The 25,806-nt window shown below is 59.0% G+C and overlaps 3 protein-coding genes across 13 annotated transcripts in view; 1 reads left to right on the top strand and 2 right to left on the bottom strand.

The window, feature by feature from the left end:
• LLGL2 (LLGL2, scribble cell polarity complex component) overlaps window positions 1-4,529 on the bottom strand; it is a 34,211-nt gene extending 29,682 nt beyond the window's left edge. For all 8 annotated transcript variants that reach the window (XR_002780837.1, XM_023531686.1, XM_023531687.1 and 5 more), the window contains exons 1-2: window positions 4,027-4,529; window positions 3,907-3,913 (exon numbers count right to left, since the gene is read on the bottom strand). Coding sequence is in view for 7 of the 8 variants with exons in the window: in XM_023531686.1 (XP_023387454.1) it covers window positions 3,907-3,913; window positions 4,027-4,100 (81 nt within the window). In the remaining variant the exon portion in view is untranslated. The remainder of the gene's footprint in view (window positions 1-3,906; window positions 3,914-4,026) is intronic.
• A 156-nt stretch (window positions 4,530-4,685) lies between these two features.
• TSEN54 (tRNA splicing endonuclease subunit 54) lies at window positions 4,686-12,499 on the bottom strand. 4 transcript variants are annotated; one of them, XM_011361946.2, is made up of 12 exons: window positions 12,351-12,499; window positions 10,988-11,199; window positions 10,693-10,857; window positions 10,522-10,585; window positions 10,354-10,437; window positions 9,909-10,007; window positions 9,184-9,236; window positions 7,622-7,723; window positions 6,775-7,418; window positions 6,095-6,155; window positions 5,640-5,756; window positions 4,686-5,188 (listed from the first exon to the last, which is right to left on the bottom strand). In XM_011361946.2, the coding sequence occupies exons 2-12, from the start codon at window positions 11,041-11,043 to the stop codon at window positions 5,038-5,040; spliced, it is 1,596 nt and encodes a 531-aa protein (XP_011360248.1). In that variant the 5' UTR covers window positions 11,044-11,199; window positions 12,351-12,499; the 3' UTR covers window positions 4,686-5,037. The 4 variants fall into 4 exon arrangements, with proteins under 4 accessions (XP_011360248.1, XP_023387463.1, XP_023387462.1 ...); XM_023531695.1 differs by lacking the exons at window positions 7,622-7,723; window positions 12,351-12,499 and having other exon boundaries at window positions 10,988-12,230; XM_023531694.1 differs by lacking the exons at window positions 10,354-10,437; window positions 12,351-12,499 and having other exon boundaries at window positions 10,988-12,230.
• Window positions 12,157-25,774, top strand: CASKIN2 (CASK interacting protein 2). Its single transcript, XM_011361938.2, has 20 exons — window positions 12,157-12,292; window positions 13,387-13,923; window positions 17,912-17,963; window positions 18,497-18,594; window positions 18,999-19,144; window positions 19,246-19,341; window positions 19,427-19,557; window positions 19,735-19,843; window positions 20,132-20,240; window positions 20,463-20,557; window positions 20,989-21,250; window positions 21,372-21,493; window positions 21,580-21,640; window positions 21,732-21,823; window positions 21,985-22,095; window positions 22,174-22,275; window positions 22,404-22,542; window positions 22,685-24,157; window positions 24,244-24,472; window positions 24,878-25,774. The coding sequence occupies exons 2-20, from the start codon at window positions 13,830-13,832 to the stop codon at window positions 24,966-24,968; spliced, it is 3,612 nt and encodes a 1,203-aa protein (XP_011360240.1). The 5' UTR covers window positions 12,157-12,292; window positions 13,387-13,829; the 3' UTR covers window positions 24,969-25,774.
• Window positions 25,775-25,806: the final 32 nt, after the last annotated feature.

Genomic DNA, 25,806 nt, shown 5'->3' with positions numbered 1-25,806 from the left:
TGGCAGAGATCTTTGCTTTGTGTAAGGATTATGCCTGGTGTCTAAACCACGCCACGCACACAGCGGCACAAGCAAATACTTGTTGAATGAATGAATGAACAGGTAGGGCTGAATGGGGATCAGCCAGGCTAAGGTCTTCTCCGGTTGGGAGCCACTTACCCCGAAGAACACTGGGTTGGGGCACCATAGGGTCTCTCAGGGAATTTCTCTACCCTGTTCTCAAGTCTCTGGTCAGGGCCATGTGGATATCATGCCTGGCATCTTGCTGGGAATATCTTTGGGGGCCGTGCCTCAGTCCGAGGCCCCAGGATATCCAGCTCCTTGGCAAGAAGAATCCAACAATATCACTATTTACAAGAGTCAAACAGTCCTGTACCCAGAGGTCCCTTTCATCAAATCCTGGGAAAACTGAGTCAGGTATTTTGAGAGAAGGTTCTGGTCACTGCTGAATTCCTGAAGGGTAGAGTCAGGTCCCTAGCAGCTTCCCTGTCCCCACGCCCAGAGGAGCCTCTCCTAGCTCAAGAATTCACTGTAGTTCATGGAAAGGGGAAGCAGTAAGGTGACTCTTCAGAGGACCAGTTTCCTCTGAGAGGGAGGGCGGGGAGGGAAGGTCACCTCAAAAGGAGCTGGGCAAAGCCCCAGGGTGACAGGGCACAGATGCAGGGCGGGGGAGTCTCCTAGGGAACCATGGGGAGCCAGGGCTGGAGAAGGGCAAGCAGAACTGGTGGCCCCATGGGGGAGACCTCCACCCATCACTCCATTTCTCCCTACAAACTGTTCCTGGCAAGGGAAGACAAAGCTGCCAAGCAGACCTGGCATGCCCTGACCCAGGAGGAGCCCTGGCGGTGAAATCAGGCCTCTCCCAGCTCACTACTCAGGATCGGTGAGTCCTGGAGGCCAGTGCTGCTCAGAGCAGCCAACCCAGGAGTGGGGACCACCAGCTTCTCCACCCCAACTCAGGAGTCTCAGTACCTGCCTGACATATCCGGAAGGACTGGAAGGCTGAGTAACCCTTCAGGAAACCCCACATTGCTCCTGGACACTCTTGCCCAGGATGTCGGCAGGGGGGCAGACAGGGGGTCACAGACTGACAGCAGAGGGTCCGAACTTTCCAGCTCCATGTACCACTTTCTCCTAGGGAGAGGGTCCTGGGGCCAAAAGTCCTTCCCTAAATAAGGCTGAAAGAAAGCACTATGGAGTTCTCAGAAAAACTCCTTAATGGCACCAGAGCAGCACAAGAATGTGCTCCCCTCCCCCCACCCAACAGGGCACAGAATGTGTACGACCAAGCCCTCCCCTGAGCAGAAAGCAGAGCAGATTAGATTCTACAGCCCCTTCCCCAGGAAAGGCTTCCAGCTGGGGTCTGGCCATCAGGCCTCACTCCTGGCTCCCCCAAGGAGCAGGGGATTTACAAAAGGCCACTAGAACACAAGATGAGGTTAGGAGAGGCCACTGCCCTCTACCTCTGCCCCTCAATGTCTGTCCTCATTTTAAAAGTTCTAAAAGGCTCTCAAAAATCCTGAGCCCTCGGCTGGTATCTGGACAGAGGAGCCAGGTTCCCTCACAGTTCATCAGGCACACCCGAAGGCTCACAAGTGACCACGTTTTTTATGCTTTGTGGGGATGCTATGAAGCTCACCCTCACCTGGCTCTGGCTATGTGCCAGGCCATTTGTGTTTGTGACATTTTTCATCCTCTTGTCAACATCCGTAAAAAATAAGGCTCGCTGAAGCTTGGCACGGTTAAGAGACCTAGCCAAGGTCATACAGCAAGAACTCGGCCAGGCGCAATTCAAAACTACACCTGTGCCTGGAAAGACAATGAAACACTGAATGAACACTACGTTTAGAGACAGACTGTGAGGCAAGAGGGGGACGTTTTCCCCTCTTACACTAAAACATTTTATTTCTCCTACTATTGGCTCCTATTACCTTTTTAAGTTTTTAAACCGACAGGGATCATCTGGGATTATGAGCTTTTTATTTTTCTTTTAATGCCACTGTGTATTCATAAGGTACTAAACGCTAGATTACTAAATTATTAAAATTATATTAATCTGCCACCACGGGGGACACTCTGTTGCCTCAAGGAGTACAGTAGAGATGTGGAACGGCCCCGGAACGTTGGAAACACTGGCCAGTGGCCCCACAGAGACTGGCCCAGTCTAACTTTTGAGAAGAGGAGCCAGCCCTGGTCAGAGCTCCCACAGCCCAGAGTGCGGGCTGCTGTAAGTGAGCACTGTGGGCAGATCACTGAAGAAAACCAAATCTTAATTCTCTGTTTATAAAATAAACTGGACCATCTCCCAGGACCTTTCCCGTACCTCAGCTCACACAGACCCAGACTGTCTTCCTCAAAAGCCACTTCTGACCGTGGCTTTCCCGGCGCTGGGCCACAGCTCTTCTGTACTGCCACTGTTCTTCCCACCTGGGGTTTCTTGTCTCCCAGACACCCTCATTCCCTCCTGGCTCCCCTCACTGAAAGAAGCCCCTTTGAAGACTTCAGTTGTAAACTCTGCAGAGGGTCCTTAGAGCCCAGATTAAGACGCCCTGCATCTGGCACATGGATCCCCATGGGAGGGGGCCTGAGTGTAAGCCCCACCCCCTCACCCAAAGCTCACCTGTTTCAGGTGAAAGCCTCAGGAGACAGCGGCACCGCTATCCTGGTTACATTCAGTTCTCCCCATAGCCAAAGCTCAATGTGCCTACAAACCGTCCAGCAGGAGTAAGCCAAGAGCAAACTTTGCATACTTTCTTTGGCAAGACAGCATTTTTCACTCTTCGCCAAATCCCAACGTTCCACGGCGCAAACCCACCTCAATCGGGTAAACAGACTAGGTCTCCGGACCGTCCCCTAGAGGTGCCCAAAGCCGCCCGAGGCGGGGAAAGGCCCTGAGACCTAAGTCCCTCCCTCGGGCTTCCTGCGTCCGGGGATTAGGAGGCACAAAGGGCCGGTAGGGAGAGGGCCCAGATGGCAGGGACAGGGGCTAAGCCGTCGACGTAACGTTCTCCGGCCACCGCTTGCGGAGAGAGGGCCACAGGAGACGCGCGTCGCCCACCTCCCCGGCCAGGCGTCCTGCACGTGGGGCCCGTGGCCGGGAACTCCGTCTCCGCTCGCGGTGTCCCTCGCAATCAGCCGGGCGGGGCACCTGTTTCCCTACTCCCCAAAGCCAACACTGTTGTGCAAACCCGAAATCCAAATTCTGTAATCGCGGGCGGATCGGGCAGAGAAAACTTCCCAGTGGCACTTTCTACAGGTGTCTTTCTCCCAGACAAGCGGAACGACGAGGTCCTGGGTGAGGCGGGCGAACCTGGGCGCAGCCCTCCGCGCCCGACCAGGGAAGCCCGGGGTCCTGGCCCTCCCTCGACTCCCCGTCCCGACTGGCGGGCGCCCCGAGGGGGCGGGCCCAGCTGGGTGGGCCCGTGCCTCACCTGGAACCCCAGGCCGGCCCCTACCCGAGGCCTCGGCGTCCCTCGGCGCCCGCAGCCGGCTCCGCTCACTCCGCCGCCGGCCCACGGGCTGCTGGGCGGCGGCCTCCTTCCTGCTCACCTCCGGCGCGGCGAGCAGGGGGCGGAGCCGCTGCTATTTACATAAAGTGCCAGCCAGCCCGGCCCGCGGAAGCCGGAGCGCCGGGCCCCAGCGGTCCGGCCCCGCCTCGGCCCCGCCCCCGGCAGCCCCGCGCCGAAAGGGCGGGGCGCAGCGAGGGAGCCCTCGGGGGGCGGGCACCCCGCTCGGACCAATCCGCGGCCCGGGGCGGTGCAGGGGCGGGGACTCGGCCCGCAAGAAAGTGCACGAGGCGCTGCCGCCCCGCCCCCGGCCTCACCTGCGCGCACCTGGTCGCAGAACGGTACGCCGCGCCCTGTGTCCCGCCGCCTCCCGGCGGAAGAAATAGTTCCCGGAACGCGCGACGGCTCTGGGCCACCTCCCAGGCCCGACAGCACAGACGATTCGTCCTTCCCACAAACCCTGCCTGGAGCTGCTGAGGGAGGGGCGTAGCCAGGCCGGCTCTTCCTGAGAGCGCCCAACCCAGAGAGGGTGACCAGCCTACACAGGGCCAGGTTTCGGGACCCAGGAGCCAGGTGGCGTGGGGACGGGGGCATCGCCGCGACGCGCTTCCCCTCGGGACGGACCCTAAGTCTGGACCCCACCCTCCTCCGAGGCCCTATAGAGGCTGGCAGACGCCCGGGGCCTCGAAGAACAGCAGCCGGAGTTTTTAGCACGACGAGGGAGGGGTTTGGAGCGACCAGAGGCGGGAGCGGAAGGGACGCGGAGGCCAGGCCTGAGGCCCGGGGCGAGAATGGCGCGCTCCACCGCACAGCTCGCAGCGACTAGGGTTCAAGCCACACGACATGGCGTCTCTCCGCCGCCCTTCAACCCCGAGCGGCCGCATTCAGAGAAAGACCGATGGAGCGCTGCCTCCCTCCTCGGACTATCCTTCAGAAAGCCGAGCTGACCAGAGGTCCGTGACTTCTCATCCCTTCTGGCGCAGGCCCCGAAAAAGGTGCACAGTCAAGATCCTGCCCTCCACCGGGCTTCTCTTAGCTTCCGCACCAGAGAAAGCAGCACTTTGTGGGTGGGCAAAGCAGGGGCGAAAGCCTGGGGGCCAGTTCCAAGGACAACAGGTTGGGGGAGGTGGTCTGCGCCCCAATACTGGGACTTGTTTAGTATATTCAGCCACAGCAGAAAAGGGATCTATTTTTTAATGGCTTTGGCTTTATCGCATGAAGCAGGAACCCTCTCTTTTAAAGGCACAGAGTCCTCCCTTCTGCCCCACCTCGCTGGGTCTCTAAAATCTAGCGCTGAGTTCTGAGGGGATCACTGCAAGGCAGCAATCTCAGGCCTGCGGCTTGGAAGCATTGCAGCAGCCAAGTAGAGGGGGCTCAGCTTCACTCTTCTGCAAGCATCAGACATCCAGGGCCAAGGCCCAGACTACTGCAGCTACAAGGTGTAGGAGGCAGCTGAGATGGTCCCTGAGAGTAGACAGTCCAGGTTCCCCAGCACCCCCAGCAGGCCGCAGACCCTGCCATAGCTGCATGGTCAGTGTTCCAGATCTCTGGGCAGTGTGAAGTCCCTGAAGCTGTAGAACGAGATGTCTCCGTGATCCACCAGGGCAAAGATCAGAGGAACATCCCCACTCTGGTAGGACAACCGTTTGAGGGAGCGGAGGTCTGGGACCGGCTCATCAAATCTGCAGAGAGATAACTTAGACTGTGAGACCTGGACATAGCCCACCCACAGGCTTTGACTGCAGCCCTCTGTGGCTCCCAGGGAAGGAAGCCTAAGACAGGAGTTGGGGGTGTAAGAAGTCTGGCCTCTGGGCTCTCCTGTCTGCAATCTGCACAGCTCTGGTAAGTTCAAGAGAGACCAGAGCCCTGGCTGGGTAAGGGGTTGGGAAGAGCGAGGTTCTCACCTGAGCCTGGGACAGGAGAGACTACCCGAAAATGCCATGAATGAGGGCTGAGGACTGGGAAGCTGGGGGTTCCCATAGCACTAACTGGCTGTGTGGCCTCGTGTGGGTCACATCATCTCTCTGGACATCTGGCTCGTCTCAGGGATTGCTCAGCGGTGTGGAGAGGAGGGCCACTCGGTTTACATGAGAACTGGCAGCAGCCTGGGGGCAGCACTTGCTGGTCTCATACCCACTAATGCACATCCGGGCATAGGGCTTCCCAGGGTTATTCTTCCGGAATGTGGCCACAGCATCGGCCTGGTAAACATCAAAGCTGATTTCCAAGTCCCCAGACTTCTCCAGCAGCCTGAGGACAGAGTGAGAAACCTTAGGAAACCTTTGGGACTCTCCTCTTTTCTTTCCATGCCACCCTTTCCCTCCGGTTCCAGGAAGCAGCCTGTCCAGGGTAACTGAGTCCTGCTGTGAGGTGCCACTTGAGGGGTAAGGGGAAGCTCAGCTGCCTAACCCGGGGATAAATCCACCTCTTACACCTCCCTGTCCCCTAGACACACATGAATATTAGCCAGGATAGGGGTCCCTGGAATAATCCCCCAGCTCATTCCCAACTTCAGGAGTCAGATTCCAGCTGCCAGCTCCTGCTGGCAGCCAAAGTACTGTGGAGATGGGCACTACCTGGAAACTCACCGGGCGCTTCCATCAGCAAGGTGTGTCGTCTGCAGCACAGAGATATGCTGAAGGACTGTGGCTATAAGGACAGTGGAGATGAGGTGCTGGGGAGGGGAGTCAGTCATCTAGACTCCCTTGACATTTCTCAATCTGCCATCTAGTTTAGAGTTCCCAGATTTAGCAGATTTTTTAGTACAGGTATGTCCCATGTTGTTTATCTGAAATAAAACTGACCCGGCAACCCTGATCTAGTTAACTTACAATCCACCTTATTCCCATTAAGGGTTGTAAGCAGTTTTGAATCCATTAATACTGTTCTTGCCTTGTTAGTTCTGTGTCCTTAACATGCAGGGTATACAGTAAGCCTTTTATCTGGCCAACGTATCATCTCCTTGGTCCCTCTAACAGGGACCACAGCAAGGTGGTGGCAGAGCCACCCACAGGCATCTCGTGTGTGATGTTAAGGACATGCTCATTGTCCTCATTCTCTCCTCGGGCACTGACTCGCCCCCTCTAAACTTTCCCACATCGGTCCTTTTGCTGCTTCCTGGGAGAAGGGACTGTCCTTGTGGGTCCCGCTCCACAGGACAGCTCTTCTCACCCCCATCTTTCTTAAGCTTTGATGTCATGGTTAAGCTGTGCCCCTTTCAAAGTCTTGAGTCCTTAGCCTGTGGGGCTATGGCAGGGTGAGGGGGTACCTGGGGAGTCTGCATGGCCAGGACTCAGCAACGGGGTGACAGGCTGGTCCCACAGGTGCGGGGGACGGGTCTGGGTCTTCTGCAGGCGCCGCCTCTGCAGCAGCTGCTTGTATTCCTGCCAGCTGGAGCAGCGCTGCACCTCAGGATCCACGTTTACATCCTCCTGGAAGTGCTGGGCCTCTGCCTGCTGCTCCTGCTCCCGTCTGGAGAGCTTTTCCTTCCGTTGGTTCAATTTCTGGCACCAGGACTCAGCATCTGTCTCCCGTCCAGGGACATTGGCCGGGAGCAGCTCTGGGGCTGGGGCAAGCAGGAGGGTGTGGCGGCTATCTGAAGCCATATTGGGGAAGGAGATCTGCTCAAAGTTCCAGCGTGGCTTACGAGCCCCCTTAACCCCATTCTCTACTTTGCCATTCTCCTGGCTGCATCCCACCCCTTCCCTGGCCAGGCCAGGCCAGGGCTCCAAGGACCCCAGAAGCTGAAAGGGGCCCGCTGGGCCCTTTACGGGGCTTGACTCCTGGGGTTTCTCCTCTGCACATCGCTTGTTCTGGTCGCAGGGAGGTGGGATGGAGGTTGCCGGGCTCTTGGGTGTCCCATCCACCCCCTGCAGGGGGTTCTCCAGGGCCCTGGGCTTCTTATTAATGGACCTGAGGGACGGGGAGGAAATGCAGCACATCTGCTCTGAATCGCTGAGGTGCGCCCGTCCTACGCATGCTCTACTGCCCCACCGAGCCTGAACGGGAGCCGCCCAGCTCATAAGCCCATGTATTCTCCAAGGTCTCAGACACCAGCACCCCCGCAGCAGTTCTGCCCTCCAGAACTCCCTGGGCATGGCCGTGTCGGGCACTACCGAGAGTGGGAGCTCCTCTTCTTCCTCTTGCCATTCTGATCCCCCAAGCACTGGGCACTGCTGTTCAAGTTCAGCTGCCTCTCATAAGGGGATAGGACGGAGCTGTGGGGTGAGAATGGGGCGAGCAACAGATCCATGTTCTCAGCCTGGTGCTCCTGGGGGAGTTTGTTAGGGACTGGCCCAGTGCACAAGTCAGTGGGCCAGGGTCAGAGCCACACCCAAGGGTTAAGGCCCCAGGCAAACCTGCCTGCAGGCTACATCGGGGCGGCCCCTGCATCTCTGCCCAGGCCTCTGGTTCTCACCAGTGGCACCTTTGAACAGAAGCTTCCTGGAAACAGGGCTTCTGCAGAGCCAGCAATAAATGATTAATCACTGGTGAGTAAAATCAAAGACTAGAAAACAAAAATAAAAATACCACTAACATTTTTGTTTCTTATAAACACATATTCGTTTTTTTCTAACAAAAACGACATACTGCTTTGTAATCTTTTTGTTTCAGTCAATAATATATTATGGGCATGGCTCTGCTGCATTCTTCCGTCATGATTTTTTCTATGGCTCTAAGGCTGCACCGTCCAATACAGTAGCCTACACATAAGAAACTGCTGAAGTTAAATTTAAATCCATTAAAATTAAATAAAATATTCAGTTGCATAAGCCACAGATATTGGACAGTATGAACACAACACTTTATCACCACGGAAAGTCCTTTGGATAGTGCTACTCTAAGGGATAAACTAATTTGTGTGACGATGTCCTCTCTGTTGGACTCATAGGAGCTTCCAAGCTCACTGATTTTGCAAAGTGATGATGTTTTGAGTAAGCTCTCCACCAGATGCAAGTTGTGGGGGGCAGTGATTTTGCTCTCTGCCATTCCTTAGCAACGAGCACAGGGCCTGGCACCCAGTAAGTGGTCAACAAATACTGCTGAATGAATGAATGAATGAATGAATGAGTGAACATCTCACAAGTTAACTTACACATATATCTGACTATTCCCTTAGGTTATATTCCACTTTCAGAAGTTAAAGCTCTGTTCTAGAGCTTTTGTGATATACTGGGAAACCACAAAGACTATACTAGTTTCCACTCCAAGCCTGAAGGTCTCTATGGCTCCTAGCAATGCTGACTCACTAAAGTGAGAACTTCAGAGGCCCCAGAAGGAAAGGACACAGCAAAAGGAATGTGAAACCTTACTCAACTATTAATTCCTCACTTGCTCATTCATGCCTGCACTCAACAAATCTGCCTGCACATCTATTAAGTGCCAGGCCCTGTACTGACACTGCATCTTCATGCTCACAGTGAGCTGTAAGTGCTCAGCTGTTATCTGTGGGGTGAACAGGCTGAAGACGGGGCTCACTCTGATAACCCAGGAAAAGTCGAAATGACCCAGATTGTCCAAACATGCCTCTCAATAGATCGTTTCCAGCAGAGGCCCCCAGAGAGCTGCAGTTCCAGCCAAGGACTCCCAAGTAAGCAGAAGCCACTTTCTGCTTTGGGGCTCATCACCTAGGTCCCAGGACTAGAACAAACTGGAGGGAAATGGAGTAAAGATTTACCTCGGTTGGAATCGTCGAACCACATAGCCCAGTCTCTTCAGGTGGCTGAAGACCTCAAAAGAAAAAAAAGTAAAGGTCATACATCCACTTGTGAAAACACCAAATAGTTTTATTATATAAATTATCCAAACTAAGTTCTCAGTATGAATCCTCATCCCTTGCTTACCTTACTCTGAGTACAAATGACCTACAGCAGTTTTCTTGATTTAAATGCAAATTCCGAAAAGCTGATAGCCAATGGGCCAGAAAAAGAACTACACTTATGATACCAGCGCTTGTGAGAAAGAAGTTCCTGACTACAATGTGGACAAGATGGCAGAAGGTGGCGGACATCCCACCCACTCCCCGCCCCTCAGTCTGTTTCTGGTCTCTTATCCTCCCATCGACCTCGTCATGTTAGAGTGCCCCAAGTCCCAGATGCAGCCCTCCACTCTGGCCACACGCCCATACAGCTCCCTGGTTTTAAATCTCATCCCTATGCTCGTGACGTCCACGTTTATGTCTCTAGCCTGTGCCTCTCCTCCATTTCACCCTCTTCCTAGCATTTAGCTCTGTGACGTCAACTGTTCTTTTGCTTGCTGATTTATTATCCATTGCCACCACTAGGATGTAACTGCCATGACCGCAGAGTCCTTGCCTGTTTAGGAGCCCCAGCACATGGCTCTGTGCCTAGCACCTCATAGGTTCTTGTAAATACTCATTGACTCTGGACGGGTGGCAGATACCTGGTATTGCAGGAAAGTCACAGTGTCCTCAGTCAGCAACAGCTGGTAGGCCTCCTGGATGGACAGTGGCAGGTCTTGGTGGAAGAGCTGGATGGACCCCTAGAAGTAGGGCCAACAGCTCAATCTGTAAAGCCGGGGCAGTTGTGGCACAGTAAATGGGGCAACTTCCAGGCTCTAATATCTGTGGCAACCCAACTCCCGCTACTCTCCCTATAAGCATCACGGCAAGAAAGAGGAGTCAACCAGGAAGTGGGGAGCATCCCCGACACTTGTATGGACTGCTCCCTACACAGCATTCTTTTCTTCTGCTTTAGAAGTCAGGTTACAAGATCCCTGAATACTCAGTTGTGTATACTTTCTCTCAAAAAAAAAAAAAAAAAAACCCGCATCTTCTTCGCTTTCCTCGGTCCCAACCCCCTCCCCACTCTCCTGGGTCCCCACTCACACACTCCAGCAGATACAAGGCCTCCTCGGGGTGAAGCCGCTGCCGGCCCTGCTCTGAGAAGCCCATGGTCTGCCAGAATTTACCCTGCGTGGGACCCAGACCAAAGTCATAAAGAAGTCAGGAACGGCAAAGAAGGCGGGTCCCCTGTCCCTGAGCCCCGCTGCTCACCGCAGGAGACTTCAACTCCACGAACCCTTCTTCCGGTCTCCATTCGGCGGCCACCAAACTGCCCCTGGCGAGGAAAGGGGACGGGTCCGTCTCAGTCTACCCGACAAGTCTCCCGGGTCCGTCCGCCCCGCCAGTCCCGGCCTCGCCCCCGTCCCGTCCCGCTCGGCTCACAGACGCTCCACGCGCTCCTCCGCCAGCAGCCGCCAGAGCTCCTCACGGCACAGGCGCAGCCGCTCGGCCTGGGCCGCCGAGCCGTCAGGGAGAAAGTCCTTGGGGCCATGCGAGCGCTGGGGCAGCTTCTGGGACCGCGAGCGGGCGGCGAGGAGTTCACGGGCACTGGGGAAGCAGGAGACGCGGGGTCAGAGTCACGCAGTAGGGGCCGCCTGACCCAGTCCCGGACCCCCATCCTCTTCCCCGCGCCCACCCCATGGTCCCTGTGACTGCCCGGGACCGAACTGCGCCGCACCTGAGCACGCGCCCGGCAGGAACCTCCACGGAAACGGGTTCTGATTCGGGGTCCATCGGGCCGCAGCCTGCGCCTGCGCGCGCACCGCCCGTGCCCCGCCCACCGCCGGACTTCCGTGCGGCCCTAGCGCCTGCGGATCCGACCTCCGCTCTTCTGGTCTCCGGATCAACCCACCGGCTCTCCGCCTTCCTGGCTGTCCTGGGTCCTAACGCCTGAAAACAAACTTGTGCCTCAATTCCCGGGACCGAAAGCTTGCAGGTCTCTGGATTTATAGGAACTTCCCTCTACTGTACCTAGCCTTCCTCTAGGCTCCTCTCTAGTAAAACTTGAGGAAATTGGTGTCTGAAAGTATAATATGAATAATCAATGCGTGACTCTCCTCTCCGCAGTCCTGGGATGGTTTAGTTCCCACCATCACGATGGACAAGGAGGGAAGAAGAGAGGGTTTAGAGAAGGGAGAGTGGTGGGTTCTCGAATTCCAGCTTTGCAAACTGAAGGCCCCCGGAGGCTGTCAGATGAGGTCTGGGGAGGTTCGGAGTTCCTTCAGGGTCTTCCGCTGGGTCCCTTCCGAGGGACTCGAAAGCCGAGTTTCGAAGGCCAGTGGGTGGGAGGGGGAGGCGCTGTCCGGCCCACGATGGTGCTGAAGCGCCACCCCAGCCCGTCATTAGCACCTCGAGGCTGGGGTCCCCGCCGCCGCCACCGTGGGCCGCTCTGACACTATCCGCTAGGTGGCACCATTGCTCCGAGCAGCCTGTGGTCGGCGACTCTGGACGCGGGCGGAGGTCGCTGTGAGAGTCCCGGGAGGGGCGAGGGGCAAAGAGGAGGGGGGCTTCCCAAGTAGGGTCCCCAGGTATCAGTTACCAGACCCCTTCACATCACGTCTTCTCTTCCACCCACTCACAAACCTTTCGGTCTAAACTCTAGAGCCCCAGGTAGCCCCGGCTCCACAGAAACTTAGGGTCACGCGCTCTCGCCCCCACACCCTCCGCTTCACCTGGGCGCATGCGCTGATCAGCCAGTTTCTACAGTCCGCCCGGGAGCTTTGGGGGTGGGACCTGGCGCTGATGGGGGCGGGGCCTCAGGCTCTGACTGACAGCCCGACTGCGCGGCCGGGACGGTCCCTCTGCTCTCGATCCGGCGGGAGGGAGGGGGGAGGGGCGGGATTTCCTGCGGGAGGCGCCGAGCCGGCCTTGGAAAAGGAGGAGGAGGAGGAGAAAGGGGGTAAGGGGGTAGTGGGAGCCACCGTCCAGAGTGCCAAGGACCGCGCAGAGCCAGCCGGACCCCCTGGTGGGGAGGCTGGAAGAGGTGAGACTGCGGGGCCGCAGCTGGGGGTCAGCACCCTTGCGAACGGGCACAAACTAACTTTTTCTGCGGGATCGGCGGTCGCCTCCGTCTCTTGGCTCCTTCCGTCCTCCTTCGCGCCCCCTAATTCCGTTCTCCCGCATCATTCCCTCCGGCGCTTGGCCCTCTCAGTCCCTCTTGCCGCTTTGTTCCCCAGGTCGGCCTGGGCTGGGCTGGGCTGGGGTGTTATGCGGCGCTGGGCGGGCATTCCGGGGGGCGGGGGAGCTAGCCCGACCCCAGGCACTGCCAGGGGCGCCCTCCCCCAATGTTGGCCGATGGCCGTGAGAGGGAGTGCCATCTGGGTTGGGCTTGGGACGTTTGGGGAGTGAGGGGTCCCCAGCCAGAGCCCTAGGCCTGCCTGGGTCTCATGCCACAGGACTCGGGCAACAAATTAGTGGCCACTGAGGAACTGACGTAAGTTTTTCTGCAGCGAGGTCGGGGCTCTGGGCCTCAGGTTCAGGCTTGGGGGGGCTAGGCAGCCCCATTTGCCAGAAGTGCCCCAGCTCTTGTCTGTTCTCTGCCCAGCTGCTTCCCCATCCCGCACAGGGGTGAGGATGGGTCAGCAACAGGTGCTGTAAAGCCTCTCTGACCAGCAGGCAGACCCCCGCTAGAAGTTGGGGAGATGTAAGCTTTCCACACCACTCTCCGAATTCGCAAAGAGCCCTGGGACTAGGGCATCCAGCTATTAGAGTAAGGCTTAGATAGGGAGAAGTGTGGCGGGCAGGCGCCTTCTACCCGGAGTACAACTGCCTGTCTGCCTGACCCTTCCAGACCCCACCTCCTGGCCGCCAGTTGTCCGTGGGTGTCAGTGCCTTGGGCTGTAGAGAACAGGCTGTTGGATCTGCCTGCCTCAGGTTGAGGTGCTGCCAGGTGCCCTGGAGCCTCAGTGACTCAGCCTCCACTCCTAGAATGTCACCCTCCCTAATAATCCCCTCTTGCATGTCGGCTCCCTCTCCTCTTTGAGTGGTTCAGCCCCTTCCTTAAGAAGAGTGATTTGGGGGCTCCCTGGAGGCCCTATCTTGCTTTTCTTCTGAGCCCTGCTTCTGGGACCCTCACAGGCTCTGGTCCAGCTCTCAGCAGAGGCACTGCACATTTCCAGACCCCTGAGACCTGTCCACTGCTGCTGCTTGAGGCCCAAGGGAATGCTGGCTGCTCTCTGGGTGGACATCGGTGCTCCTGAGCCACGCTGGAAAGATTGGCGTGCCCAGTTCGAGCTCATCCGGGGCTGTCGGAAGCTGCAAGCTGATATCTGTCCAGATTTTTGAGCAGCCTCCACCCCCTCAGAGATCTGCTTTCCTGCTTGTGGCGGCAGCTCACGAAGCACCTTGAGGGAGTACCTGTTAGTGCCTGACAAGACGCTCACTGCCGGGGACGCCAGACACGCTTCCCCAGGACGCCTGGCCCTCCAACGGCCAAGGCATGGCGCCCTGACACCTTGGCTTAGACCAGTTTTCCTGCCTCTCCTGGACTTCTGAGCCCAGAGCTCAGCCCAGGGACCAGGATGGGTCGTGAACAGGACCTGATCCTTGCTGTCAAGAACGGAGATGTGACTGGTGTGCAGAAACTGGTAGCTAAAGTCAAGGCTGCAAAGACAAGTGAGTACTTGGTGGGATGAATGTCCAACTGAGCCCTTTCTCTGAGTGCTGGAGTCACAGAGAGAGGCCTGGGGTGGGGGTCACTGTGATCTGGGGACTTGGGGCGGGAGAACTGTCTTCTCGTGTACAGGGAGCGCCTCTGTGTGGGAGAGCCAGAGGAGAGGTCGAGTCTTCCTTGCTGTGTGTCTTGGGCAAATCACTTAATTTCTCTGAGCTTCAGTTTCCTCACCTGTCAAGTAAAAGGGTTGAGATGCACGCATTCGAATGCTTTTGAGTGCCCGTGTGTGCCAGGCTGAGTTCTAAGCACAAGGCCATGGCAGGAAATGAAACAAACAAATTCCTCCTCTCATGGGCTCGTCTTCTGGCAGGTGGTTTTTCAGATGTGTTCTCTGGAACCATGAGGTTTCTGGCAGTGGGTTGGGAAAGACCGACAGATAGAACTCCGGCCCCCACCTGCCCCATTTCAACCAGATACTGTCTGCACTTATGTGTCAGCTTAGCAGGGACGTCTATGACGTAGTTTTTAAGAACAGTCCTGTTGCTTCAAACAAGGTCCAGGGCTATCTAATCACTTGCTAAAGCCCCTTTCCCCTGACTTATCTGCCTGTGTCCCCTGGTGGGGTGTGACCGAAGCTAATTTTCTGGAGGTTTTTCCCCAGCCTGGGGTCTCTAGTCCTGACAAGGTTGTGGGGGCACCTTGTCTGGGGGGCCACATCTGAGCCCCATCTCTTGGGAACCTCTGCAGTGAGACCCCAAGGAGAGTAGACTTCTGGGCTTCAGGGCAAGCTCTCTGGGCCATCCCAGGGCAAGCTCTCTGGGCCATGTCCCCTTGAGTTCCTGTACCATCAGGGGCAGGAGGTGGCTGCTGCTGCCACTACACTGGGGATGGGGGAGGGAGAGTCCCCTCATAGTGCTGGGGCTCTGGCCCCAAGATACACCTTGGCCCTGTGCACAGGGAAGGAGTCCCCCAGGCTACTTGAAGACATCTAATCATCCCCACCCACACCTGTGAGTGTGGGTGCCAGAAGGAAAGATTTGAAGGGCCCAGGAGCCAGAGGCTCCCACTTGCACACCAGGGTGTAGGGAGGCACTACTGTGGGGGTGTCGCTGTGCCCTGGGGAGGTGGATATAGGGTGAGCACGGTGGGGGAAGGTGCTAAGGAGGTCCCTGGCCCTGGGGGCCCAAGAGTCAGAGCCTCGCCTCCTCCCTTCGCCTCTGTGTTGTTTTTGGCGACCTGCCCAATGAGGCCTTGGTTGAGCTGCTGCTGGCCTCACACCACACGCTGGGGCCTCAAAGTGAGGTCCTTAGGAGGGCGAGCGGGTAGGGTCTGGAGGCTGGTGGCGGGAACCTCATAGCTGGGCTCCTGGCTCCAGGAAGGTTTCCGGTGCTCGGAGAAATGTCTGTGGGGGAAAGCAGTCCCTTTCTGCAGCCCCCAAGGGGCCTTGCACAGAGTGTAGGCATAGGCAGTGAGTGACAGGGTCCTGGGACTCCATTGCGCCTCCCTTCCCAGTCCTCCGAGAAGCTGGGAAAGCTGGTGACAAGGAAATCACAAAGTAACATTTGCGGAACCTGTAGTTCCTAAAATATTGTGATCCCCTCAGTCTCCTATTTTTAGATCCACTTTACAGATAAAGAGACTGACACTCAGAGAGGGTTAGTGATTTGCCCAAGGTCACACAGCCATTGTGGGGCAGATCAGAGACAAGCCTGTGCCCTCTCGCCTGTGCTCCCACACTTGGCTGCTCATCAGAATTACCGAGGACCGTTCTGGAAGTGCAGACTCCCTGGTCTCCTCTCAGAATTAGAATCATCACAGAGAGCCTGGGACTCTGCGAATTAGATAGGTCTCCGAGTGACTCGAAAGCAGTTCTCAGAAGTGAGGCTGGGAACTCCTGCTCCACACCACAGAGGCAAGGGAAGGTGTCGTAAGAGAGGTGTCAGGGCTCCCCTCCGTTGTCTGGAATGGGGCCAGAGCTTTCTGGCTGCCCAAAGAGAGGTGCTCCCTCCGCTTCTGCATTCGATGTCTGGTCCCTGGGGGCTGGCGTTCCCCGCCGACCCAGGTCCCGACATCTTCAGGGAGCAGGTGGCTGGGAGGAGAGGGCTACTGTGGCCCTGGCCTTGCCCTGGGCCCTCCTTTCTCTTTCCCCACTCCTTTTTTCTGAGCTGTCTCCTTCTCTGGCCAGAGGAAATGGAGTGGGCTGGGGGTGGCCCGCTGAGCTCACATCCTCTGCCTGAGCCTAAATCAGGAGTGACCCTTCCACCCGCCAGAGCCAGGCCGGGAGAGAAGCTTGTGCTGCAGGGGAAGTGCCTGGAGCCACTGCCAGAACTGGGACCCTCCGCCCTCCCACCAAGGTCCCCAGCCCAGTCACTGTGAGCCTCTCCCCTACCACCTTTCCGGCCATTGTTCTGGAAAGAACAGAGCCACCCAGCCTGGCCCTGCCCCCGTTCCTGTCCCTCCTGTCACATTGTCCTGCCACTCCCCAGAGAGGCTGCACCTCCCCACCAAGCTGCCCCATCCTAGACTGTCCAGGCTGGCGGCCGGTGGAGGGACTTTCTGTGTCTCTTCGCTGCCACTCTTGTCATCGTCACTGAGGCTCAGAGAGGTACCCCGGGCGGGCCCATGTCACACAGCCGATAAGGAGAAGAATTCGAACCAGGAACTTCCTGCTTCCAGAGCTCCTGTTCTTTCCACTGCTTTGAATGGTTCTGTGTGACAAGGACTTTCCAAGGGGGCCAGAGGAAGACTGGGAGGCCTGTGTTTCTTCCCAGTGGCCCCCACCTCCTCACCTCTTAGTCACTTCTTGGCTCTGTATTTACCTTTTCGGCAGTAGCATGATTCGGCTCAGCCCTGAATGTGGCTGTCCCCTCCCTCCTCATCCCACACTCGTCACTTCAGGGTTGGTCCCTCCCTGTTGGAATGAGGCCCTGGCTTGCTGGGGTATTCAGGGGCCCACCAGGGCCTGGGGGCAGGCCTGGACCAGCGTGCTTGGCACCCTGCCTGCCCGGGTTGAGCCAGGCCTCCTCCTTCCCAGCAGGGGTGGGTTCCTGTGACAGGCCTTCCCCTTCTCCTCCTCGACATTCATCAAGGACACCCCCGCCTTGCCCTGGCTCACGCGTGGAACACACCTGCATGAATCTCGTCCATGGCCCTGGCTCCCCTCGCCACCACCCAGCAGAGAGCCCCCTGCCTGGGGCAGTGTCTCTGTGGGTACAGAGACAGGGGCCATTGCGGGGCCTGTGCCAGCTTTTGCTGGAGGACAGCTTCTTGATAATAATGGCTAACGTGTAAGGAGTGTTAAGTGGTGATGGCTCTCATCTTTTGCATCCTGACAAGGGTGCTCAACCCTTCTGAGCGGGTTCTGTGATCGGCCCATTTTATGGATGAGGACCCTGTGCCTAGGAGATTAAGTGACTTGTCCAAGATCACACAGCTAGTACGTGGCAGAGCTGGGGAATGGCGTAGGTATGTCTGACGCCACCTTCCCCACCATGCTCCGCTTAGGGATATCATAGGGCTGGGTACTGTGGCCCTAGAGTTCAGCCCTGGCATCTTCCGCTCAAGCACCTAGTGCCCCTCTCCTTCCTCTCCCAGCCCCCTCGGCCCAGTGGGACAATGAGACTCATTCCTTGGCCCATTCAGGCAGGAATGCTAACCATGTGCTCGTGGGTCTGTCCATTGAGGGCATGGCATGCCAGCCCCCCCTTCCCCTCCCGCTTGGCTCTATAAACGAGCTGGGCTGGGGGCCCGGGACAGCCAGGCCGCTGCTGCAGCAGCTCCCTGTGCTCGGTGCCGTCACGCTGATGGGCCAGTGGGCCGGGGTGGAGAGCCAGAGGGACAGGGCACCAAAGGGCTATGGGGCAGGTGCTTTCCTGCACACCAAGAGGTCAGCTGGATTTGGGAGATGGGCGGGGAGGGAGCACTGGGTTAGGGTGCGGGTGAGGGCAGATCACTCGGGGGTGCCCTGATGCCTCCTGCTCTGACCCCCAGAGCTCCTTGGCTCCACAAAGAGACTCAACGTCAACTACCAGGATGCCGATGGGTGAGTGTGAGCCCTGTGCCCCTCGGGAACTGTGGGGTGGGGGAGGGGCGAGGGGGAAAGACCTGGGCTCTAGAGCCCCTTCCCTCTCAGACTTGGCCCTCGAAGTGTGTTTGCTGAGAGCTCTGGGCCCTGCCTGTGCAGAGTGGAGGGAGGGGGTCCTGCCTACCCGCCTGCTTATGGAGCGATCCCTGAGCGAGAGGAGGGGCCTCCTTGGGTCAGATTCCTGCTGGGCCCCCTTTTCTCCCTAGAGGATAGGAGCCCTCGGGCTCTTGCTCCCACGGCCCCCTCCCCTGGGTCGGCTCGGGGGGAGGCCAGACAAACAGGCCTCTCAGCCCAGACACTGAGCCCTTTCATGCTGCAGCCAGGCTGCTCTGCGCTCCCACGGCAGGGCTGGCGGAGTGGGGTGGGGGGAAAAGTGGGCGAGTAACCCAGCCCTGCCAGCCCTGGGATGGGTTTGGTGTGGAAGACCAGGATTTGCGGGGTGGGGGGATGGATGCTCACTGACACCCCCACCATGTGTCTCACCATGCCAGATTCTCTGCTCTCCACCATGCCGCCTTGGGGGGCAGCCTGGAGCTCATAGCCTTGCTGCTGGAGGCTCAGGCCACTGTGGACATCAAGGACAGCAATGGTGAGACCCTAATGTGCCTCCCGCCGTGGTCAGATCTTGCTTCCGTTACATTGTAGCGATGCTGATAGATGTTGGCATAGCTGTTTTGGGCTTGTGAATGCTTTACCTCTTCTATCCGCAGCATTCTGGGGTAGTAGATAGTACTGATACCCCAGTTCCAGATGAGGAGGTTGAGGTTATGTCATTGTCCCGAGGACACCAGGTCATCCATGGTGGGCAAGGTGGGATTCTGGCTTCAACCCCATACAGCCAGACCTCTCCCTAACCAAACCTGGGTGAGGACAGCATTGCTTCTTCTGGGCCTGTCTCCCCTCCAGCTGGGGTGGCTCCAGACCCTGTTCACTTCCCTCCCCTGACCCTACACCATCCCAGGACCTCCCTCAGAACCCCCTTCCCTCCTGTAGGCATGCGCCCGCTGCACTATGCAGCTTGGCAGGGCCGGCTGGAGCCGGTAAGGCTGCTGCTGCGGGCCTCCGCGGCCGTCAACGCCGCCTCGCTGGACGGGCAGATCCCACTGCACCTGGCCGCCCAGTATGGACACTATGAAGTGGTATGTGACCCCGCCTGCCTAGGGGGGTGCTGGGGCAGGGGACCAGGATTGATATGGGGGCTGGCCAGGGCAGACCCCTCACTCGGCTCCCCCAACCCCAGTCAGAAATGCTCCTCCAGCATCAGTCCAACCCATGCCTGGTCAACAAGGCCAAGAAGACGCCCCTGGACCTAGCCTGTGAATTTGGGCGGCTCAAGGTGAGGCCTGCAGCCCTTGGGGACTGGATCCTGGGCGTCTGTGGGGTCTTAAGAGGATGCTCTACCTGGATGCTTCTTGCTGCAGGTGGCCCAGCTGTTACTGAACAGCCACTTATGTGTGGCGCTGCTGGAGGGTGAGGCCAAGGACCCATGTGACCCCAACTACACCACACCCTTGCACTTGGCTGCCAAGAATGGCCACAGAGAGGTCATCAGGTACCTCTCCCCCCAACCTTCATTTCCTCATCCCCTTCCTGTGGGATCGGCAATGTCCCCTCAGTGCCCTGCCCTGTTGCCCTCTTCACCCTTGCTGTGGGTCATTTCCCAAGCCCCCAGCAATCGGCTTCCTCTCCTGCCCCCACCACCCTGTGACTCGCCCTCCGGCCTCCGCAGGCAGCTCCTGAGAGCCGGGATTGAGATCAACCGCCAGACCAAGACAGGCACAGCGCTCCACGAGGCCGCGCTGTACGGCAAGACCGAGGTGGTGCGGCTGCTCCTGGAGGTGGGTGAGGGCACCTGGGCACGCCGCAGGTGTGCGTGGAGCCCCACCGGGTGCCGGCTCTCCTGGGCAGTGACCAAGTGACTGGAGAGCAGATGGACCTGGTCCAAGCCCTAGTTCTGCCTCTCATTAGCTGAGTGACCTTGCGTGTATCCTTGACCATGTCTCTGAGCTTCCATTTCCTTATCTGTAAAATCTGAAGATAGTACCTTCCTCCTGGGTAGTCGTGAGGATGGGGGGAAATGACGAGCAGAGTGCTTGGTGCCCGCTCACGCCGCGCTGTACCCCCAGGGCGGGGTGGACGTGAACATTCGGAACACGTACAACCAGACGGCGCTGGATATCGTGAATCAGTTCACCACCTCCCAGGCCAGCCGGGAAATCAAGCAGCTCCTGCGGGGTAAGTGTGTGTCGAGGTCCCCTACTCCAGTGGGGACCAGGAAGTACAGCAGGAGTGGATGTCCTAGGACCAGGATGTCACACTCCTGGGCCTGGGGCTGGTCAGGAGGAATGCTGGGGAACGATGAGGCAGGGGCCTGGGGGAGGGTCACGACGGGGACAGGAGGGGTATGGCGACGCCCTGAGGACCCTCGGATAACACCTGTCCTCCCCCTTCTCTCAGAGGCCTCAGGGATCCTGAAGGTCCGAGCGCTCAAGGATTTCTGGAACCTCCACGATCCTACTGCCCTCAATGTCCGGGCAGGGGACATCATCACGGTGAGGCCCTCATGCAGTCATTTCTTGGCAAACAATTACTGTCCCTTGGGCACCTACTATGGGTCAGGCTCTGTGCCAAGGTCTTTACGTGCACCATCTCATTGACTTCTTTCCGATCCAGGCAAGGTAGGCATGATCACTGTTTCCTTTTTAGAGATGGCAAAATTGAGGCTTAGGGAAATTAAAGTGACTTGCCCGAGGCCACACGGGTACCAAGCCGTGGAGCTGGGATTGAAACCTGGGCCGACTCCAGGACTCTCGTTTGTGTGTTCTGGAGGCCCACAGGGGATTGGGCTGGATGCCGGCGGCAGGGGAAGATCTGTGGGCCGACTTGGGTAAGGGAAGAGTTGGACTGCGGCTGCGTGGCTGGCCACCTGCCCTTGCTCGATGCAAGAAGTAACCAGTGTCACGCTCCCCACCATCTGCCATAGGTGCTTGAGCAGCATCCTGATGGCCGCTGGAAGGGCCACATCCATGAGAGCCAGAGGGGCACGGACCGTGTGGGCTACTTCCCCCCAGGCATCGTCGAGGTGGTCAGCAAGCGGGTGGGCACCCTCGCACCCCGTCTCTCCTCTGCACCCACTCCCCTGCACCCAGCCTTCTCCCGGACACTGCAGCCCCCTGCTGATGACCCCGTGCACCCTGTCACCTATGGCCAGCTCCCTCGGGTGGGCCTCAGCCCAGACAGCCCAGGTACATCCTCCCAGAGGGCAGTGCTAGGCACTGGGGGGCGGTGTCTGGTTTTGGCAAGCCGCCAGTCAGTTGTTGGCAGGGCCGCCTGGGGCTCTAACCCCTTTGCTTCTGCCCCCTGCAGCAGGTGACAGGAATAGCGTGGGCAGTGAGGGCAGCGTGGGCAGCATCCGCAGTGCTGGCAGTGGGCAGAGTTCCGAGGGTACCAACGGCCATGGCCCTGGCCTCCTTATTGAGAACGCCCAGGTAGGAGGGCGTGGGTGTTGGGATGGGCAGAGCCCACACTGCTGCTGCCACTTCCCCAGACGCTGAGTCTCCTTCCCTGTCTCCAGCCGCTTACCTCTGCCGGAGAAGACCAGGTAGTACCAGGACTGCACCCCCTGTCCCTGGCAGGTAGGAAGGGTAAATGGGACCTTGATGGTGGTGAGGGTTGGCACCCCTTCATCTTGCCACCCTGTGATTCCATTCCTCTCCCTCCTTGAAGACAACCTGAGCCACCGCCCTCTGGCCAGCTACCGCTCTGGGGAGCAGCTCTTCACCCAGGACGTGAGGCCGGAGCAGCTGCTGGAGGGGAAGGTGTGACCTCCACTAGGGAGTGGGCTTCAGGGCCAGGGTGAGGGTGGGATGGGCCTCCGTATGGGCTTAAGTCCCTGCTCAGGCCAGGCCCCTAGGGGAGGCTGGGGCAGATGGCCGGGTTCTGGCACACTCAGCTTTGTTAACTTCCACCCACGCCACAGGATGCTCAGGCCATTCATAACTGGCTGAGTGAATTCCAGCTGGAGGGCTATACTGCCCACTTTCTGCAGGCTGGCTATGATGTGCCAACCATCAGCCGCATGACACCAGAGGTAGGTGGCCCCATGGGAAAGCGGTGGAGGGTCCAACGGGCAGCAGAAGAGGCCTGATGGGACGACTCTGTGTGGCAGGACCTGACGGCCATCGGGGTGACCAAGCCTGGGCACAGAAAGAAGATCGCTTCAGAGATTGCCCAGCTCAGCATCGCCGAGTGGCTGCCCAACTACATCCCGGTGAGTGGGCAGCCGGCACGGGCTGCCACCCTCGGCTGTGGCTTTGGGGTGTTTTCCTTTGGGGTGTTTTCCTGGCTTGGGGGCCGAGGCCGGCCAGGAAGCCAGCTCCCATGGTGGCGCTCTTCCAGGCGGATCTGCTGGAGTGGCTGTGCGTGCTGGGGCTGCCGCAGTACCACAAGCAGCTGGTGAGCAGTGGCTATGACTCCATGGGGCTGGTGGCCGACCTCACCTGGGAGGAGCTTCAGGAGATCGGCGTCAACAAGCTCGGTGAGCACCGACTGCCTGGGGCCCTCTGGCCCGGTCCCCGTATGCCTCTGAGGGTCTCCAACACATTTTCAGGGTCTGGGAAGGACTGGGGTGCCCCTTGCCAGCCCCAGCTAACCCTCTCACCCATATCCACCTCTCGCAGGCCATCAGAAGAAGCTGATGCTGGGGGTGAAGCGGCTGGCTGAGCTTCGGCGGGGCCTACTGCAGGGGGAGGCCCCAGGCGAGAGCGGCCGCCGGCTGGCCAGGGGCCCGGAGCTGATGGCCATTGAGGGGCTGGAGAATGGGGATGGTCCTGCTGCGGCTGGCCCACGCCTCCTCACCTTTCAGGGCAGCGAGCTGAGCCCAGAGCTACAGGCAGCCATGGCAGGCGATGGCCCTGAGCCGCTCCCCCTGCCCCCTGCCCGCTCCCCCAGCCAGGAGAGCATTGGGGCACGCTCGCGAGGGTCCGGTCACTCACAGGAGCAGCCTGCCCCCCAGCCTGGTGGTGGAGACCCCAGCACCCCACAGGAGAGGAACCTTCCGGAAGGCACAGAGCGGCCCCCTAAGCTTTGTTCCCCACTTCCTAGCCAAGGGCCACCCCCTTATGTTTTCATGTACCCTCAGGGCTCACCCTCCGGCCCAGCCCCGGGGCCACCTCCAGGTGCACCCCGGGCCTTCTCCTACTTGGCTGGCCCCACAGCCACTCCTCCAGACCCACCTCGGCCCAAGCGCCGGTCCCATAGCCTGAGCCGCCCTGGCCCAGCTGAGGGTGAAGCAGAGGCGGAGGCCGAAGGGCCAGTGGGCAGTGCCTTGGGCAGTTACGCCACTCTGACCCGGCGACCAGGACGCAGTGCCCTAGCCCGGACCAGCCCTAGCCAGACCCCATCTCGAGGGGCTCCCCGTAGCCAGTCCTTTGCCCTTCGGGCCCGACGCAAAGGCCCCCCGCCCCCTCCCCCCAAGCGCCTCAGCTCTGTCTCTGGCCCTACCCCGGAGCCACCTCCTCTAGATGGAAGCCCAGGGCCCAAGGAGGGGCCCACAGGGCCCCGCAGGCGAACACTGAGCGAACCACCTGGCCCTTCAGAGCCCCCAGGCCCACTTGCCCCAGCTGGCCCTGCATCAGACACGGAGGAGGAGGAGCCAGGGCCGGAGGGCACACCCCCGTCTCGGGGCAGCTCAGGGGAAGGGCTCCCATTTGCAGAGGAGGGGAACCTGACTATCAAACAGAGGCCGAAGCCAGCTGGCCCTGCAGCCCGAGAGACAGCAGTGCCCGCTGGCCTCGACTTCAACCTCACGGAGTCAGACACTGTTAAGCGGAGGCCCAAATGCCGGGAGAGAGAGCCGCTGCAGACTGCGCTTCTGGCCTTCGGAGTGACCACTGCCGCACCCAGCCCCTCGGTCCCACTGCCCTCCCAGGCCCCTGGCGAGTCCTCCTCAGCTTCTCCCAGCCCCCCTCCACCTGACCCTAGCAGCCTTCCAACTCAAGGAGCTCCAGCACCGCTTTCTCCCAGCCCCCCAGCCCAGCCCCCGGTGGCCCCCTGCCCTGGGCCAGCTCTGGAAAACTCGGCAGGCAGCTGGCGGCATGGGGAGCCGGAGCCCCCAGCTTTCTCTGCCGCCTTCATCAAGGTGCCTGGAACAGGTATGAGGCGGAGCCTGCGGGGGAGGGCACTGTTCACAGGGGTTGTGTCCAGCCCAGCCGAGTCACACGCCAACATTCGTCTACAGGAACAGCTCCCAAGCCTGTATCTGTGGCCTGCACCCAGCTGGCATTTTCCGGCCCTAAGCTGGCTCCCCGGCTTGGCCCCCGCCCAGTACCCCCTCCAAGGCCAGAGAGCACTGGGGCTGTGGGCTCGGGCCCGGGCCGGGCCCAGCAGAGACTGGAGCAGACCAGCTCGTCCCTGGCAGCTGCGCTGCGGGCAGCAGAGAAGAGCATTGGCGCTGAGGAGAAAGAGGGGTGAGAACTGCTGGGTGCTGGGTGGGGAGAGGGAGGCGGCGGCATAGGAACAGCTCCCCCTGAATCCTCTTCCGGGGGTCCTGGGATTGTTGCCGGGGTGGTGGTCTCTCAGGCCGGGGAGCCCCTACTGGAATGGGAGGAGTGCAGGTTCTTGTCTCCCAGGTCTGACCTGCAGGGAATCTGGTGGCTGCCACTGAGAGGCACGTGAGCTTAGGCGAGTCACTTCCCCCTCGAGCCCCAGTGTACTCATGTGTAAGGGACAGTAGCTCCTACCGACTCGGGAGGCCGAGAATTCAGAGTCACGGAAAGCGCTTGGCATCGCTCAGGCCCTCGGTGAGACCCTATGCCGAGGGCTGTCGCGGCCTGATTTCTGGCCGACCTGACCCAGTGCTCTCCCTGCCGCAGCCCCCCCAGTACCTCCACCAAGCACATTCTGGATGACATCAGCACCATGTTCGATGCCCTGGCTGACCAGCTGGATGCCATGCTGGACTGAGCTAGACCTGTCTGCACCCTTGGGCAGTGCCCTCTGTGACCCGCAGCGTCCACTGCTTTTGCCCCGACACAGAAGAAGCTCCTGTTGCTCCAAGTCAGTGGCTGTCAGCACTGCAGTTCTAGAAGGCCTCCCCCATGGGGGGCCAAGGGAACCTGTCAGAACCCGCCATCTCAGCGAAACCCACTCCCAGGGTATAACCTGAGTGAGGAGCCCTACCCCTTGGACAGGGACCCTGGTAAGAGTTTCCTCCCCAGGGAGAAAGAGGTGGTGGCAGAGCTTCTAGGGTGCTGTCTCAGCGCCCCCCCCCACACCCAAGTGTCTCAAGTTCCTGTGCCAAGGTCCTCTTGCCACCTGCTGTACTGTCTTGCGACTGAGAGGCTGGAGGAGGCGGTGTCTGGCCAGGTCACCGCACTGTACATAGGACGTGTATGTAAGCCACCAAGGGCCTGCTCGGCGGCAGTGGCAGCGCCCAGGCCAGACATGGTCCCTCCCCTGCCTGCCCTCAGTGAGGCAAAGCTGGCGGGGGCAGGGACAGTGGGATTAACAGATCCCCAAAGTCCAAACTTTTCAACTGTAAATGTTATTTTTTAAGCAGAGAGAAATGCATATATTTTAAATGGAATTTATTCTATCTATAACTGCCTGAGAAGATGCAGTGGGGGAGGGGCTTCGGACCACAGCGAGAGTGCCCACTGCCCAGCTCAGGGCCGGCAGCCTGACCTGGTCAGCCCAGGCCCCGGGCCCCGGCTCTGTAACCATTAACCTCTTACCCCAACTAACACCAATGAAAGTGTCAGTCCACGTGATCGGCCTGTGTGTTTGGATCTGTGCCACGGAC

This window comes from Pteropus vampyrus, unplaced genomic scaffold (assembly GCF_000151845.1).
Source record: "Pteropus vampyrus isolate Shadow unplaced genomic scaffold, Pvam_2.0 Scaffold72, whole genome shotgun sequence".
NCBI classification, from domain to species: Eukaryota; Metazoa; Chordata; class Mammalia; order Chiroptera; family Pteropodidae; genus Pteropus; species Pteropus vampyrus.
This window is presented reverse-complemented; position numbering and strand designations above follow the sequence as displayed.